The sequence below is a fragment of the Paramacrobiotus metropolitanus genome, unplaced genomic scaffold (assembly GCF_019649055.1).
Source record: "Paramacrobiotus metropolitanus isolate TYO unplaced genomic scaffold, Prichtersi_v1.0 Parri_scaffold0000021, whole genome shotgun sequence".
Lineage (NCBI taxonomy): Eukaryota > Metazoa > Tardigrada > Eutardigrada > Parachela > Macrobiotidae > Paramacrobiotus > Paramacrobiotus metropolitanus.
In genome coordinates this window covers 445,526-461,445 of record NW_026570241.1, presented here as the reverse complement: position 1 = coordinate 461,445, position 15,920 = coordinate 445,526, and the positions used below count along the sequence as shown (strand labels likewise).

Genomic DNA, 15,920 nt, shown 5'->3' with positions numbered 1-15,920 from the left:
GCAATTAATTGTACGGACATTACGCAATATCATTTAACGCATGTCGGGTTTTGAGATTTAGCGTAATGTTTGCATGCAGAGGCCATACTGGATAATTTTTTGATCAATATCAGTCCTTTCGTTTCCTACAAATGCACTACAATTAATGTGCAAATTGCAGATGCTCGATAAGAATCCAACATACTTCTTGGTAAAATTTGACGTGGCACGTATTGCTAAGACGTGAACTATCGCGATGGGAAATGTAGTATTATCAGTTACTACTGGCATCGGCTTGTGCTGGTGTGGATGGTTAATCACTTATCCTGTATTATTCTGGTTACTGTTTACCGAATATTTCTGGATACCGTTACTAGTGTTTGGTTGGATGCTTCTGGATGACACGCAGAATCATGGTGGGCGCTCATGGCGACCGTTACAAAATTCCAGCATTACCAGCCAGTGGTGCTCGCATTTTCCCGTTAGTCTGCATATAACTGCAGCGGAGCAGATCACACCGGCCAATAATTATATCTTTGCATGCCATCCGCATGGGATCTTCGGGGCAGGCATTACTTGCGCGCTCGTCACTGACGGCCTACAGATCGCTAAGCGGTTGCCGGGGATGCGATTTACACCGCTGGTGTCGCGAGCGGTTTTCGCTTTTCCCCTCTTTCGGGAAGTGTTTCTGTGGATGGGCTGCGCTAATGCATCGCAGCGAAATATGGAGTATATTGCCCGGTGTGGAACGGGGAACGTGATGCTGCTGGTACCCGGAGGTGCCGCTGAAATGTATGAAGCAAGACCGGGGAAAAATACGCTAATCTTGGAAGAACGGAAAGGGTTTATACGAGTTGCACTGCAAACCGGGTAACATCTGTGGTTAGAAATCCAAATTCGTTCAGATACTTATATTATATAAATGTTACTGTACAAGATCCAGGGCGCACAAGTAAAAGTCACGACGAGAAGCTCGTTCCACTGACAAACTGTTCTGATAATTTCCCTGCTGAGTGCTGACATGGATAAACGAATGGATCAGCGCAAAATTTTATATTGGCTCATTGCTGCAGGTTGCCAAAAAACTGTTCAGGTGAAGAGCGTTTCGTTTTGAATTGCAGATGTCTTCTGGTGCCGGTGTTCTCGTTTGGCGAAACTAGCGTTTTTGATCAGCCTTTTTATGCTGCGGTTGGGTCGCGTCTGCGAAGATTCCAAAGGTGGTTTACTTCTTTAACCGGGTTTCCTATGGTCCTGGTTCATGGTCCTTCCAAAATTGTCTTTTGGCGCCCTTACAAGAGACCCATCCATGTTGTGGGTAAGAAGTCGCGAATGCACTACAAAATCCGTAAGCACTAATTCTGTACCTAATCGTTGTTTATGAGCTCTGAATCCGTTAGTTCGAGGTGTGCCGCTTTATGGACTTCTAAGAAAAATACTGGACAAATGATAAACCTATAATAATACAAATATTTAAAAATTTCAGTCGGCAGGCCAATCGCAGTTGGGAAAGTTTCTCAGCCTACCCAGAAGGAAATCGATGATCTCCATGCAAACTACAAATTAGCGCTCAACGATTTGTTTAACTCGTGCAAAAGTGTGTATGGTTTCGACAAAGCTCAACTAAAGTTTTCTTAAATAGTGAAATTTAGCTGCATGGAAAGCCCTGCTGTTAGGGTAGTAGTTAAGCCGGTCTTTGATGACTTCGTGTTACTGTAATTAATTTTCCTAAAAGGCGCAAAGCATTGTATGTTAATCGTGCTCCGTGGTTGAAATTCATGCTCCGTGGTTTTGCATGGTTACAAGGTTTCTAAACTGCTCGATTGGGCAAACAATGCTTTCATGTCTTTAACACCATGCGCAGTGTCGCCATAATCAAGTACCTAATGTTTTCTTCATCTCGAGCCTCGTTTCGCTTTTAAGTTTTGGCAACGGCGGCTGCTCGTTAGTCAGCAGTCACGAGTCCTATCAGCAATTAAAGACTGGTAAACACATCTGTCGTTGTTCTTACTTGTTAACGCACGTTCGTGCGCACCGGAACTGTCCGTATCTTATCATTTGTAGGTTGCAGCCAATAATTATATTGTTCTGAAAAATAGGTGGAGCGGTTGTTTTAATTCCCGCCTGTGCCATAGTTTTCGCTCATGAATGAATACTACTGTAATTACGCACCATTAGACAATAGTTTTGCAACGTTGCTTTTACATAACTTCCTTGACGCGGGATTTTCATGCACGTAAAAGTTTGTTAGTCTAATAAGACAACCACAAGCAACGAATATCAGGAAATTTAATACTAAGGAATCTCGATTCCGCAAGAGTATTGAATGCGAATTACTGATATTCAGCAGAGCAGAAACAACACATGAACAAACCTTCAGTTGCTAACCACGGATACGCAGACATTATGGTTTCGCCGCATATAGTTTTCAAAGAGAACTGTATCGGTTTGTAAAGAGGCAGTAAATAAATGCTGCTGAACGAACAATATTCTCGCTTCCTCCATATTTGCCAGTTACGATGCATCTTGATTCGTGCTTGCACGTCTTCCTTCGTTCCAATTCACACTTCATAACGCACAGTAAGTACATATTGTGCATTCTGCTGGACAGCTCTGCGCTGCCGACGATGTTTCATTGTAACAAACACGATACCAGCGACAAGCAAAGCACTTCCGACGATTCCGGCAACTATCCATGGCGCCAACTTTTGAATACCGCCTCCTAATCAGACAATTTAATATTAAAACCAACAAATCAAACAAGCGTTAACCAGCAAGTAACCTTTTGCGCTGAAACTACCTCACCATTTTTCGGTTTATTTTGTTCAACCGGAAATGGGGTTATTTCGATCCTCTGGTCAAGATTGTCATCGGCACGAAGTGAAGCGTTGTTTGGGTAGAAAAGTTCTGTTGGAACCAAAATTTTTTTGCTGTCTAATTTGATGGTTGCCGGATCGCAAGAAATATTGGTCACGTTAAGGAGCCAGCTTCGGGCATGTCCCTGAGCAGCATGATAACAAGAATACAAACCGTTGCAACTTCTATCCAGTGCCACAACGGCTATACTGATTTTCGATCCGTCCAAAGCTGGCAGAGCAGGAACCATTTGGCAAACACCGTTCTTTGTCGCGTACGTTTTCGTAATAATATCAGTTGATTTGTTGCGCCTGAGCGTCGATTTGGTTCCTTGGAAAATTTTGGTGAATGTCACAGACCGCGGGGCAACCGGAAACGAATGCGACTCACACCAGATCTCCATTTCTTCCGGCTGTAAGCATTCATAATGGGTATGCTCTATCACGACCGCAGATTACCACAATCTGCGTCATTACATCGAAATTCAGAAATCATTCCCATGACAAAAAATGCAGTCAAACCGAGAAAATTATTCGGTAATTTCGATAAAGTGTTCATTTTCACTAAGATTTCAAATCCAAATCGTTCACCGGTACCGTGGCACCTCGAACTGATAGACTGCAAGCGATCCTACAAATAACTGACAAAATACTAATGCAGTTTAATGTGGCTTGCTAATTAGTGCAGTACTGCTGCTTGTGAAAAACTGCAAGTTTGAATACAATAGAAGTTCTACCGTAGAACAGTTGAAAATTCATACCCCTGTGTTACCGCCGTTTTATGTACACCTATTCGAGCTGCATATACCCACGTATGATATGGCGGATATCAACAGTTGACTGGGACAAGCTCGACGTCTAGACTGTAATTTATTTGCTCTCCCTAGAAGATCACAATAAATATGGGCACGATTCCAGTAATTTTTGACAACTTACTGAGTTTCTGAAACACTGTACCTATACTGGTAAAGAGCTGTTTACGTACAGGTACGTTTGCACAGACGTGCTTAACAGCTGCTGAACAGGAAAGAAAACATGAATCTCAGCGGTTGATAATGAGTTTTTATAAGAACTAATTATGTGCATGCTACTAGCTGCCAAATCAAATTTACTGGAAGTTGTTTACAATTCTCGAGAACGCACTAATATCTTTGACCGTTGACTACTTATGAGCAAACAGAAGTGATGCGATAAGATAATCAGGTGCAATGCGTATGTGCGGCGAACGAACACCAGATAAGGCGAGGTTTCTACTTGTTTCCGACGTGAACAAATAGTTAAAGCGGAGAATTAGACCGAAAGGACTCAAACAAGTACTTCAAGTATGGAAATCATTGAATCCAGTGCAGACTGTACAGCATAACCTATTTGACCATAATTCGGCTGTCGATAAGAAAAGTGGAATCGTGCTGACGTTGCAACCAGCAGTTATTAATCTTAAAGAACCGAAGGTATACCGTTCCAATTTTAACAGACATTTTAGTTATTCTATTAGTATAGCATATTTTAAAAGAACAAATGTTTCAGTTTGACCAAGTGAGGCGCCTAGTGACCTATACAGTTACCGTGTTGCGTATCTTTACTTTTAAACCGTTTGCGCATGGCTTGCATTCTGTCTTAACCAGAAAAACTGTTGTACTCGTAATTTTCGTGCTAAATTAAGTGTGGTATGTATACGTAATAACGCTTTTGCATGTGTATCCTTTCGCATGTGTATCCTCTGGCATCTTTCTATTACGATTTGTTTTATTTGCGTAACGACACCATTATTACTGCCTAGTGCCTAGTATCTTTTCGACTCGTCAGCGGACCTTATCGAGCGCGTAAAGAACGTACCGGTATGCAGTCCCACTGTTGATAAAACCTCCGTTTATTACAACGTACTATCTGTACGTTTTAATGGATTTACAAGGTTTTATTGGTTGGTTGTGTCACCCACGGCTACGAAGAGCGTGGTCAGCGCGTGATGCGAATGTGAAATAATAAGGTTAAATCGCTTACCTTACCGTGCCTAGTTCGTTAACAGTAGACTCAATAGCCCTACCTAGCGCATATCGAAAATTGTAAACAGGTAGTAGCACCTAATCAATATTTTAGTCTCGCTTTTTATCACCTTATGCCTTACCCGATGTTTACCATAACCGGCATAGCGGAGCGCTGCATTTGCATACTTATATAAATTACTAAAGCTCCCATTTGGAGTATCCTAATCGGGTCCGCAAAACAAAATTAATGCAACTAAATGCCCTGTTATAACACCCTAATCATCGCAACCATACGAGCTTATTCTTTTAAATGTGTAAGTGTAGTATCAATCCTTTCGAGCGACCATGTTTGAACCCTCAAAACCTTGTTGGTGCACAAGACCGCCGTCCTTTTGTAATTACTTGGAACATGATTTGTGCCCTCAGTACGCTGCCTTCCCGTTTACCTTACGGCTGTACAAATGTCAAGACCAGACCTGCATTAAACCAGCACGAAAATTCGCATACGAAGTTCTACACGGTGCCTCATTCTTGTGGAGAATAATGCGTTCCGCACTAATTTGTACTATTATTATGGATTTTGCTGCAAGTCAAATGCAACCGGTTAACAGTCTGGTTATACGGTCAGTAAATTTTATGAACCGCGTTAACTGCTTTGTCAAAGATTTTGAAACGGGTATGGTATATGTACGAACTGGAGCAAACATTACCCATTTCGACGAGAATCTCAATTTTCTTGGAACAACATTAGCCCAGGTTTGAATATATTGTTTAGGTCTCCTTCATACCCCTAACAACATCAACGCAGCTAAAATCGGTTATATATTTTCAGGAGTTGACACAAAATGGTACTGCACATTTTACATCCAGATTGACGTCTCCCCGCTATAGCTGTTTAACCGCGGATTTGGCTAACAACGCCGCAGCAATCGATAACACAACGTTCAATGCCATCCCCATGCACGAGAAGGTGAACTGCTCCGACCGAATGGGGAACAATATTCTCTACAAATTTCCTATGGGCAACTATACCGTGTACATAGTCCGTTCTGAAAACGGTGACACAGAGCTTTGGTACAATATGCCGAATGACTGTTCCACTGAGTTCGTCATTAAACTTCTATGTAAAGTTCCAAGATTTGCTGGTGGTTCTCTCACGTTCACTGAAGTTACTGCCGCTTTGTACGTCCAAAGGATAATCCCTTCCAGCTCCTTGTACGTAACATACGTGCTGCAAAAAAATGCTACGAGCTCGGATAAAACTCGCCTTTCGGTCGTTTGTGAATATCGCCCAACGGGTGACAATAATTTCAATCAAGTAAGGTTAAACTCTTGAATGTTGCATAGATATTCACCTCATATTACATATCCTGCTTCGCTCTTTTAAAGTCGTGGCAACAAGTTGGAGCCTCGAAGCCGTTTACCTCACGTGGCGAAAAGCTTTACAATATGACGGTTGATGGAGATGAAGTCCTTCTTGTGCAACAACGAGAGCAAATTAAAATAGTACGATTCGGATAAGATAGTAATTTGTTACAGAGCCTGCAAAATTTCCTATACCTATAACTTCCATCGTTGATATTCAGCAGATATGGCTCCCGCTATTTAATAATACGGCACCGGCTCAGTCACTGCTAGATAGCGATTTTGGGAGAAATGAATCTTCCGACAGTAGAGACAAGAAAGTTTCTATTATTACGGCGATGACTCCCAATGGAAACAGAAGCGAAATCTATGTCGGCACAGAATCAATGGTAAATTACTATTCATTTTTTCATCGCTGTCTGATTAACAGCAATTAGTGCGCGGTTATATTAATAATTGCAATAACGTGAACGTCGTTTCCTTTGTAAAACATGAGTAAAAGAGTTTGATCGTCTTACTTGCAATTTACGGCGCTTGTCGGGACCTCCAAAACAATATCAAACATTGCATACTAGTGACCTTTAGGGTTTTGCAGATTGCTCTGTTGAATGTGAACAAATGCGCACAATACGTCAACTGCTCAGTTTGTTTGATGGCCGCTGATGCTCCTTGTGGATGGTGTCCTGCAACCAACCGGTTCGTATTGCTTATCGTAATTCATCTGTTTCAAACAAAAATGTAAATTGCCTCGGCAAGGCATGTAAATTGGCATGTAGATCGACCTCGGCATTGCCTCGGCATGGTTTCGAAGTAAAGACGTATTCTAGTACCGCACCATACCGGCTTGATCAAGGTTCCCTGCTCGATCAGAGGCTGCTGCTTTCCCCGTACTCGGTACTGGACAAACTGCATCGAACAACATGCAGGACTCCGTCTTGTAGTCAGGTCGATGAGGGGCTACTGTAAGTTCGTACAGCGATCTACTGTACGAACTTACAGTAGATCGCTGCATCCCACAACTTCTTAAAAAAGCAACAGTCCTTGCTGCACAGTAGCAGATGAAGTATTGGTCAAACGATGTTATAACTTGCATGCACCTTAAGACTAACAGCTCAACGACTTTATGCCGACAAGGACTTCGTCGGCCGTCACAGGTCGACCCCAGAAAGACGACCGCCACGAGAGGGTAAAAATTGAGTGAAATACAAAATGAGAAAAACTAACTAATCTAAACAGTATTTAACTCGAGAGGTACCCGGTGAAGCAGGAACTGTTAACACTTTGTTTTATATTTTGTTGTAAAGAGCATTTTGTAATCTAAAATCTAAGACTAAACCTAAGAATCAACCCAAGAAAAAATAAGAAAACTAAAAACCTACGAAGCCTAAAACATCTAAAAGCCATAACAAAGTCTAATAAACCTATCAAAAAAAGTCTAATAAACCTATCAAAATTAAGATGCTTGGCAAGGCGTTAGGTCGAGTTTCTGGCGGTCGACATCGTGCTCATTCGACTTAGCGACGGTCGATAAGTTTCCGTCGACAAATGGCGGGATACCAAAATTTTCTCAGCAACCAAAAACGTTCAACATTTGCGATATATTTTGAACATTTTGAAAGCGCTCAGGTCAGCCGACTTTCGCTATCAGAGCTAATTTAATTTTTCTGTTAGATGCTCTGTCATTCAGACCTGCAAGCTTCGCAACAAGACGAGTACTAAAGAACTTTGGCTCGAAAGCATCACTACTAGTAACGAAAGGTGTGTCAATCCATTCCAGTCGCTTATGCAGCCGACACGCAATCCACAATTTTTACGAAAGTTATCTGGGACGTCTGCCACCGCTTCAGGCTTTATTCAAAACGACCCTCGCATAACTTTAAACTCAAAGACAACGGTTCTACATACTCAAAAACCTCTGCCACACTACAAGCCCGGTGCTACAAAGCCCAAAGAAAGCATGGATCACATCATATTAGTTACTCTGATTATTGTACTGATTGTATTGTCCAGTTTGATCGTGGTGTACCTTGTGAAATACCTTCGAGTACGCAAGGAAAATCGTGTTATCGTACAAAGATTCCAAGGCAAATATCCGGAATGTATGGGAACAAAATCCTGCAGCAGAATTCTAGATATTTTGCGGAGCAGAAGTGTACTGATTCAGTATCAATACTCGAAGTACCAGGTGCAACGCCACAACAGCCAAGATTCCGAGGACGAGGAAGTGGCGCTGCCTGTGACTGTGGTTCCCTAAATTAATAAGCCACAATTGAGCAGTAACGTACTAACGCCGGATTCGATGCTATTGTAGCGGCTCGGGCACTTGTCGCCGACAAGTTGTCGGCGCACATACTAAAGTAGCAAAGCACTGCTACGCACATTTCTATAACTGTAAGCCAATAAAGTTGTGTATAAACAGACGAGCAGACTTTGAACACATCGGACCACATTGATGCATTTTAATTTGAATTTTTATAACTATGATCTGTGCACCGTGTTCCTCGAAATTTTGGTGATGAGAAAACGTTTACGCTGCAAAGTGGTTAGATTTGTAATTGTTTACACAGAAAGTACAAAATTGTTCAGTGCAACATCAGTTGTGCTAAAATAAATAGTTGTTCAATGCAATAGCAACATTTTTCTGTCCACTATTTTCTGCAATAATAGCTCTGTCGGTCTCATGTTCCACCTCGTGACAAAATTCCTTCGAAACGCTTTTTGCGGAAACTACATACATGTAGGCCCGTAGATTGGCTAGGAATAAATGCGGAAAAATAAAAAAAAGATTTCCTATTAATTTGTACTACGGTCTATGGGTAATTTGTATTTTGTACAGTACTGTGGGTACTAATTTGTACTATGGGCACAGTACAGTACAGTACACTTTTACCTACAAACGCTTTTTTATAATAATAACATCTAACTTTGCGATACAGCTCCTCTTTACTTCTCGTTCTCGAAACGGAATTTGATGGAGAATCGATAATGGAACAGATAGAATGAGGCGAAGCGAGCTAAGTTCTCGTTTCCTGCATTCCCAAAAATGGTTGTCAGTACATTATGGTAAGGAAAACCAATCCTTAATGGAGGAACATACGAAACTCCAAAGAAATACGATGAAACTCCTTAAACAGCCCAAAGAATCAAACAAATCTTAAAATTACTAGAACAAAACTAAAGATTTTGAAAATTTCGATGAACTAACAATTTAGGTACAATTCGCAGACAACAAATGGGTCTACAAATACAGTGCGTACTCTGTTCAATTGCAATCTTGCACAGTACGCCGTGCAATGTAGTGCTACGATCCAGTTATAAACGACGTTTACGCTTGAGCCGTTTTGGACGCTTACTTTCCGGTAAGAACGAATTTGATGCGGGCATCGCACTTTTTTGCCGTAACAAGTTTTTTGCTTCACCTTGACCGTGAAAGTTGTAACCTTTATTCGGATCACATCGATAGTTACTCATGTCCCATTCATTGTCCGGATCGTCTACCTGCGGAATATGAACCTAAGAAAATTCACAAACAGCTGCTCAGACATCAGGAAACTCCGTGAATTATGTAAATTCAGCATTGATCGACCAGAGCGCAGTGAAGGTTTTCTAATCCATCCAAAACGCGGAAATATATAACCGGTTCCGGTTTAAACGTAGCGACTGGAACCGGCCCCGGCCAAAAGGAGAAAGTTTTAGCCATCCCTGATTACTAACTTATTACAGTCCAACATACTTTCAACTGAAGGGCAATCTCTTGCGGAGGATTGGACAAGTCTGTTACGGCTAAATTCACAGTGTCATCTTGACCCATCATGATATAGCCACCTTCATCGGAATTGCCGGATGAGCAATTGTCCCATCCCTGCAGTAAATTAGCAAAACACATAAATATGTAACCAAATTCAGCAGAATCTAACTCTGGAGACTTGATCCACTGTGTATAGTTTAATACGTGCGATCAGTAGCGCATGCAACTGATTAGCGCTACAGTGTCTGCAAAGGGCATTCCGAAAGTATGCTCCCGGCCAACCAGTCATTAGAAAAAATATACACGTGATATTTTTTTGTTGGACAAGCCGTTATATGGTCTATTCAGAGAAACTAGAGCTAAAAGTTTTAAAACAGAACTACCTAAACGAAAGACACAACGGAGAGGATCCCGAGAAAAGCTCCTTTTCCGGAAAAACGATGAGGGAATGGGGGATGACTTTCATTGAGGTAAAGCGAATTCTGAAGCTTAACCAAGCGAATTCGGTAAAGCGAATACTGAAGCTTCTGAAGCTGAAGCTTCTTAAGCTTTATGAAGCTGGTAAAGCAGCAGAATGAGTGCGACGAAATTTAGCCGCACTCGTTCTGCTGCTTATTGTGCTATTGTGAGCGCATCCTTTAAACTTTAGAGGGTGTGATCACAATAACGGAAGCGTGCCAAGGTCGAGACTCGAGAGTGGCACGTAAAAACGTGGACCGGACCTCAAGAACACGGTGATGTGATCTCCCCTACAATATCACTGAACTGAGACAAATTTGCAAATGGTAGTGTCTGCCAGACACTACTGTTGCTGGCTCCCACACTGTCTGGAGCCAGCAATGGTGTGTGCATTTTTTCCGTGGTGGTGTCACGAGATTACGGTGTTGTATGCTTTAAAATTAAAAACAGTTAGACTGTGTTATCGGGAGACTTTCATTGTGAAAGGTGGTGTCCGGAGCCTTCCCCTTTATATTTTGTTTCTCGGATTATAAGAATACAACGATAGCTCCACTGTAAGTACATAATTTATGAACGTACGTACTAAAGCAGAGAACAAAATATATCTGTACCTTTAATATACCAACAATACGTACCGTTGCACTGGTTTTCATTTCGCCTAAAAATTCGACCGCTCCGACGCCTTCCACTCCGTAGCAGCCATTTGACGACTCGAAACTTGATATTCGAAAAGGCCCCATGCCACCACTAATCTGCAAAGTATAGCAGCAAAAAAGCAATGATACTGGAAAAATACCGTCCAAAAAAATTCGAAAACATCAATTCATAATACATGGCTGACCTCCAGCAGTGCGACAGTGAAATTCCTTTGAGGATAACACAGCAGAATTGCTTGGGAAGAATCACTGCCTGGATTCGATGGGGCAAATTTGACAGAGAAAGGAGAAACAACAATCGTTGTGACATCGCCAGAGCTGATTTCGGTGCCAGTGCCAGTTACGGGTGCTTCGCTGGGATTGCCGGTCCCGGGTGATTCCGTGGGATTGCCTGTCACAGGCGTCTCTGTGGAATTGCCGGTCACTGGTGTCTCGGTGGGATTGCCGGCCACTGGTGTCTCGGTGGGATTGCCGGTAACTGGTGTCTCGGTGGGATTGCCGGTTACTGGTGTCTCGGTGGGATTGCCGGTCACTGGAGTCTGGGTGGGATTGCCGGTCACTGGTGTCTCGGTGGGATTGCCAGTCACTGGAGTCTCGGTGGGATTGCCGGTTACTGGAGTCTCAGTGGGATTGCCGGTCACTGGAGTCTCGGTGGGATTGCCGGTCACTGGTGTCTCTGTAGGATTGCCGGTCACTGGAGTCTCGGTGGGATTGCCAGTCACTGGAGTCTCGGTGAGACTGGCTGTTACTGGTGTCTCTGTGGGATTGCCGGTCACTGGAGTCTCGGTGGGATTGCCGGTCACTGGTGTCTCGGTGGGATTGCCAGTCACTGGAGTCTCGGTGAGATTGGCTGTTACTGGTGTCTCTGTGGGATTGCCGGTCACTGGTGTCTCGGTGGGATTGCCAGTCACTGGAGTCTCGGTGGGATTGGCTGTTACTGGTGCCTCTGTGGGATTGCCGGTCACTGGAGTCTCGGTGGGATTGCCGGTCACTGGTGTCTCGGTGGGATTGCCAGTCACTGGAGTCTCGGTGGAATTGCCGGTCACTGGTGTCTCGGTGGGATTGCCAGTCACTGGAGTCTCGGTGGGATTGCCAGTCACTGGAGTCTCGGTGGGATTGCCAGTCACTGGAGTCTCGGTGGGATTGGCTGTTACTGGGGTCTCTGTGGGATTGCCGGTCACTGGAGTCTCGGTGGGATTGCCAGTCACTGGAGTCTCGGTGGGATTGCCAGTCACTGGAATCTCGGTGGGATTGGCTGTTACTGGTGTCTCTGTAGAATTGCCGGTCAATGGAGTCTCGGTGGGATTGCCGGTCACCGGTGTCTCGGTGGGATTGCCAGTCACTGGAGTCTCGGTGGGATTGGCTGTTACTGGTGTCTCTGTGGGATTGCCGGTCATTGGTGTTTCGGTGGGAATACCGGTCACTGGAGTCTCGGTGGGATTGCCGGTCACTGGTGTCTCTGTAGAATTGCCGGTCACTGGTGTCTCGGTGGGATTGCCAGTCACTGGAGTCTCGGTGAGATTGGCTGTTACTGGTGTCTCTGTGGGATTGCCGGTCACTGGAGTCTCGGTGGGATTGCCGGTCACTGGTGTCTCGGTGGGATTGCCAGTCACTGGAGTCTCGGTGGGATTGGCTGTTACTGGTGCCTCTGTGGGATTGCCGGTCACTGGAGTCTCGGTGGGATTGCCGGTCACTGGTGTCTCGGTGGGATTGCCAGTCACTGGAGTCTCGGTGGAATTGCTGGTCACTGGTGTCTCGGTGGGATTGCCAGTCACTGGAGTCTCGGTGGGATTGGCAGTCACTGGAGTCTCGGTGGGATTGCCAGTCACTGGAGTCTCGGTGGGATTGGCTGTTACTGGGGTCTCTGTGGGATTGCCAGTCACTGCAGTCTCGGTGGGATTGGCTGTTACTGGTGTCTCTGTGGGATTGCCGGTCACTGGAGTCTCGGTGGGATTGCCGGTCACTGGTGTCTCGGTGGGATTGCCAGTCACTGGAGTCTCGGTGCGATTGGCTGTTACTGGTGTCTCTGTAGAATTGCCGGTCAATGGAGTCTCGGTGGGATTGCCGGTCACTGGTGTCTCGGTGGGATTGCCAGTCACTGGAGTCTCGGTGGGATTGGCTGTTACTGGTGTCTCTGTGGGATTGCCGGTCACTGGAGTCTCGGTGGGATTGCCAGTCACTGGAGTCTCGGTGGGATTGGCTGTTACTGGTGTCTCTGTGGGATTGCCGGTCACTGGAGTCTCGGTGGGATTGCCGGTCACTGGTGTCTCGGTGGGATTGCCAGTCACTGGAATCTCGGTGGGATTGGCTGTTACTGGTGTCTCTGTAGAATTGCCGGTCAATGGAGTCTCGGTGGGATTGCCGGTCACCGGTGTCTCGGTGGGATTGCCAGTCACTGGAGTCTCGGTGGGATTGGCTGTTACTGGGGTCTCTGTGGGATTGCCGGTCACTGGAGTCTCGGTGGGATTGCCAGTCACTGGAGTCTCGGTGGGATTGGCTGTTACTGGTGTCTCTGTGGGATTGCCGGTCACTGGAGTCTCGGTGGGATTGCCGGTCACTGGTGTCTCTGTAGAATTGCCGGTCACTGGTGTCTCGGTGGGATTGCCGGTCACTGGTGTCTCGGTGGGATTGCCGGTCACTGGTGTCTCGGTGGGATTGCCAGTCACTGGTGTCTCGGTGGGATTGCCGGTCACTGGAGTCTCGGTGGGATTGCCGGTCACTGGTGTCTCTGTAGAATTGCCGGTCACTGGAGTCTCGGTGGGATTGCCGGTCACTGGTGACTCGGTGGGATTGCCAGTCACTGGAGTCTCGGTGGGATTGCCGGTCACTGGTGTCTCGGTGCTTGTTACAGTTACTGGTGGTGCTTCTGTTCTGATGCTGCTTTCCCATGTGGTTGTCGCATTTGTGTTGCTTGGTTTAATGGTTGGTTTAGGCGTAGTAATTGTGCTTGTTGTTGCTTCTGTTCTTTTTGCTGTTTTAGCTGCTGTTGTCGTCGTCTCGGGTGTAATGGAAGTGATATGGATTGTTGTATTCTGTGAGCTGCAGAAAGTTCGGTTGCTTGGATTCAGGATTTCTAAACTGCTTGATCACATCGTAAGCCGTTTGAGTATTGCAGGTTTACGTCAAAGAAAGCTACCGCTATAATGTTTGTTACATCTTTAAATTTAGCTTTAATAAATTTCTTCATTTCGAGCATTTTTTTGTTGTTGTACTTACGCTGTAGTTGCTGTGGTCAACAAAGTTGTAGTTAAAATCGTTGCTGGAGGATTGCGGTCTCGGTTTCCTAGTATCCCGTTTATAACCATACATCGATTAAATCTATCATGCTTTCGATATGGAAAAACACAGAGACAACGTAGCTCATCGATCATCCACCAGAGTAAATTCGACGGAGCACCAATGCGGAAGTTCTGCATCCTTTGGCGTTCAATTATGTCCGGCAAAATACATGCGGTTCCTATGTCCTGGCAGGATTTTCCAAAGTCACGACACCGGCAGCCGTAGGAAGAAAATTCGGTCTGCGGATAACAGTTTCCGCCAACTTCATCTCGACGAGGGATCGGATCCAGTCGGTGGAAAGGTCGCAGAGCAGACACACGTTGAACATTAAGGTCAAGAATGATTATGAACGAAGTAAGTAACCAAACCATCTTTAGGAAGGAAATCCATGGCGTCGGTCGCACAGGAAGCATAATGGGCTCCGAATACAAAATTTGTATTGCTACAATAAATCGTTTTAAGTAAACAAAGGTACAATGAAGGCAAGGGTGTCGCACATTAACAGAGACCAGATATTAGAGCCATTGTTTTCACTTTCCAAACAACAAAAAATAATAACACAGTATCGTGGTAGAAACCAGAAACGCAAGAATTCTGGGTATGCACAAACACGGTTTTTAGCATGCGAGGCTGTATCATGAAATAATTATGCATATGCTAAATTGATAAACAATGCAGTACCTGTCATTGCATTGTCGGAAGCCGCATTTTAATCAGCATATTAACCGCTATGTACACCATATTGATGTGTTGAGAGGGGTAATATTTCTGCCATTGTGATAGAATGATGTTTCGGTTTCACATACGTCGAAAGATGCTGCGCATATATGCATAAATTTTCCTAGCCTTTGTTCTTGATCTGCCTAATCAATTATGGATTGATGGTGCTGTATAGACATTCGCATATTAATTAACTATTTCAAAAAACATGTTCATGCCTTTCGTTCGTACACGCATGTATCGTGGTCAAAGATGCCGATGTGTGACATAACATCAAAACGTGCAATTATTGCGGCATCTGTTGACGTTTGATGTTGTTTACACAGATGCTGACAAGACATACGCATTCATCTAGTCGTATAAACGTGAATCACGGCAACTTGGCGTGTTTCTTTACTGACGCAGTTTGTAAGAAAACCAGGTCGACCACAATAGGTATACTGACAGTAGGTAAGTACTAATGTAAGTACTCCCTTCACAGAGAAGTTGGATTTTGACTGACCTACCGCTGGTTTGCTTGCGAACAGATTGTCGGTTAGTACTTTGTACTATAGCTAGTGTACCGCCATATTTCAAGAACTGCAGATACTCGTATAAAGTACGTGCAAAACTATTACAATTATCTATTTATATACGATTTGGTCATTGTTACAAATGTATACAGAGCGACGCTGGCAAAAGGTGTCAGTCGTCTCAGTTTTGAAAGTTTACCGCAGCCGCAGGTAAGGTTTGTCCACAAAAGGTCCATGTGTTAAAATTTTACTATGTATGCAGACCGCTATAAACCCATTGCCTCGGGATTAGCAAACTTAATATTGCGTTTTTTGTATACTGATACGTGATAGGTACTGAATGTCAGTAATTATCCGTCCTGTGC

General features: G+C 44.3%; 3 protein-coding genes and 1 long non-coding RNA gene across 14 annotated transcripts; 2 read left to right on the top strand and 2 right to left on the bottom strand.

Annotated features, from left to right (window-relative positions):
- The first annotated feature begins 71 nt into the window (after nt 1–71).
- Nucleotides 72–1,953, top strand: LOC129586535 (acyl-CoA wax alcohol acyltransferase 1-like). 2 transcript variants are annotated; one of them, XM_055479819.1, is made up of 3 exons: nt 72–771; nt 1,101–1,294; nt 1,463–1,953. In XM_055479819.1, exons 1-3 carry the CDS (start codon nt 236–238, stop codon nt 1,612–1,614), a joined length of 882 nt encoding a protein of 293 aa, XP_055335794.1. In that variant the 5' UTR covers nt 72–235; the 3' UTR covers nt 1,615–1,953. The 2 variants fall into 2 exon arrangements, with proteins under 2 accessions (XP_055335794.1, XP_055335793.1); XM_055479818.1 differs by having other exon boundaries at nt 79–849.
- A 294-nt stretch (nt 1,954–2,247) lies between these two features.
- Nucleotides 2,248–3,976, bottom strand: LOC129586564 (uncharacterized). 5 transcript variants are annotated; one of them, XR_008690147.1, is made up of 3 exons: nt 3,640–3,976; nt 2,782–3,462; nt 2,248–2,698 (listed from the first exon to the last, which is right to left on the bottom strand). It is a non-coding gene; the product is annotated as an uncharacterized LOC129586564 (long non-coding RNA). The 5 variants fall into 5 exon arrangements; XR_008690149.1 differs by having other exon boundaries at nt 3,644–3,976; XR_008690150.1 differs by having other exon boundaries at nt 2,782–3,244; nt 3,640–3,972.
- Nucleotides 3,977–4,264: 288 nt separating this feature from the next.
- Nucleotides 4,265–8,860, top strand: LOC129586505 (uncharacterized). Of its 6 annotated transcripts, none has more exons than XM_055479774.1 (7): nt 4,265–5,572; nt 5,649–6,134; nt 6,206–6,322; nt 6,403–6,570; nt 6,767–6,877; nt 6,958–7,143; nt 7,853–8,860. In XM_055479774.1, the coding sequence occupies exons 4-7, from the start codon at nt 6,530–6,532 to the stop codon at nt 8,433–8,435; spliced, it is 921 nt and encodes a 306-aa protein (XP_055335749.1). In that variant the 5' UTR covers nt 4,265–5,572; nt 5,649–6,134; nt 6,206–6,322; nt 6,403–6,529; the 3' UTR covers nt 8,436–8,860. The 6 variants fall into 6 exon arrangements, with proteins under 6 accessions (XP_055335749.1, XP_055335748.1, XP_055335744.1 ...); XM_055479773.1 differs by having other exon boundaries at nt 4,266–5,572; nt 6,406–6,570; XM_055479769.1 differs by having other exon boundaries at nt 4,269–5,572; nt 6,777–6,877.
- A 300-nt stretch (nt 8,861–9,160) lies between these two features.
- Nucleotides 9,161–12,441, bottom strand: LOC129586461 (mucin-2-like). Its single transcript, XM_055479723.1, has 5 exons — nt 12,172–12,441; nt 11,230–12,096; nt 11,024–11,140; nt 9,915–10,043; nt 9,161–9,694 (listed from the first exon to the last, which is right to left on the bottom strand). The coding sequence occupies exons 1-5, from the start codon at nt 12,439–12,441 to the stop codon at nt 9,494–9,496; spliced, it is 1,584 nt and encodes a 527-aa protein (XP_055335698.1). The 3' UTR covers nt 9,161–9,493.
- Between the last annotated feature and the right edge of the window lie 3,479 nt (nt 12,442–15,920).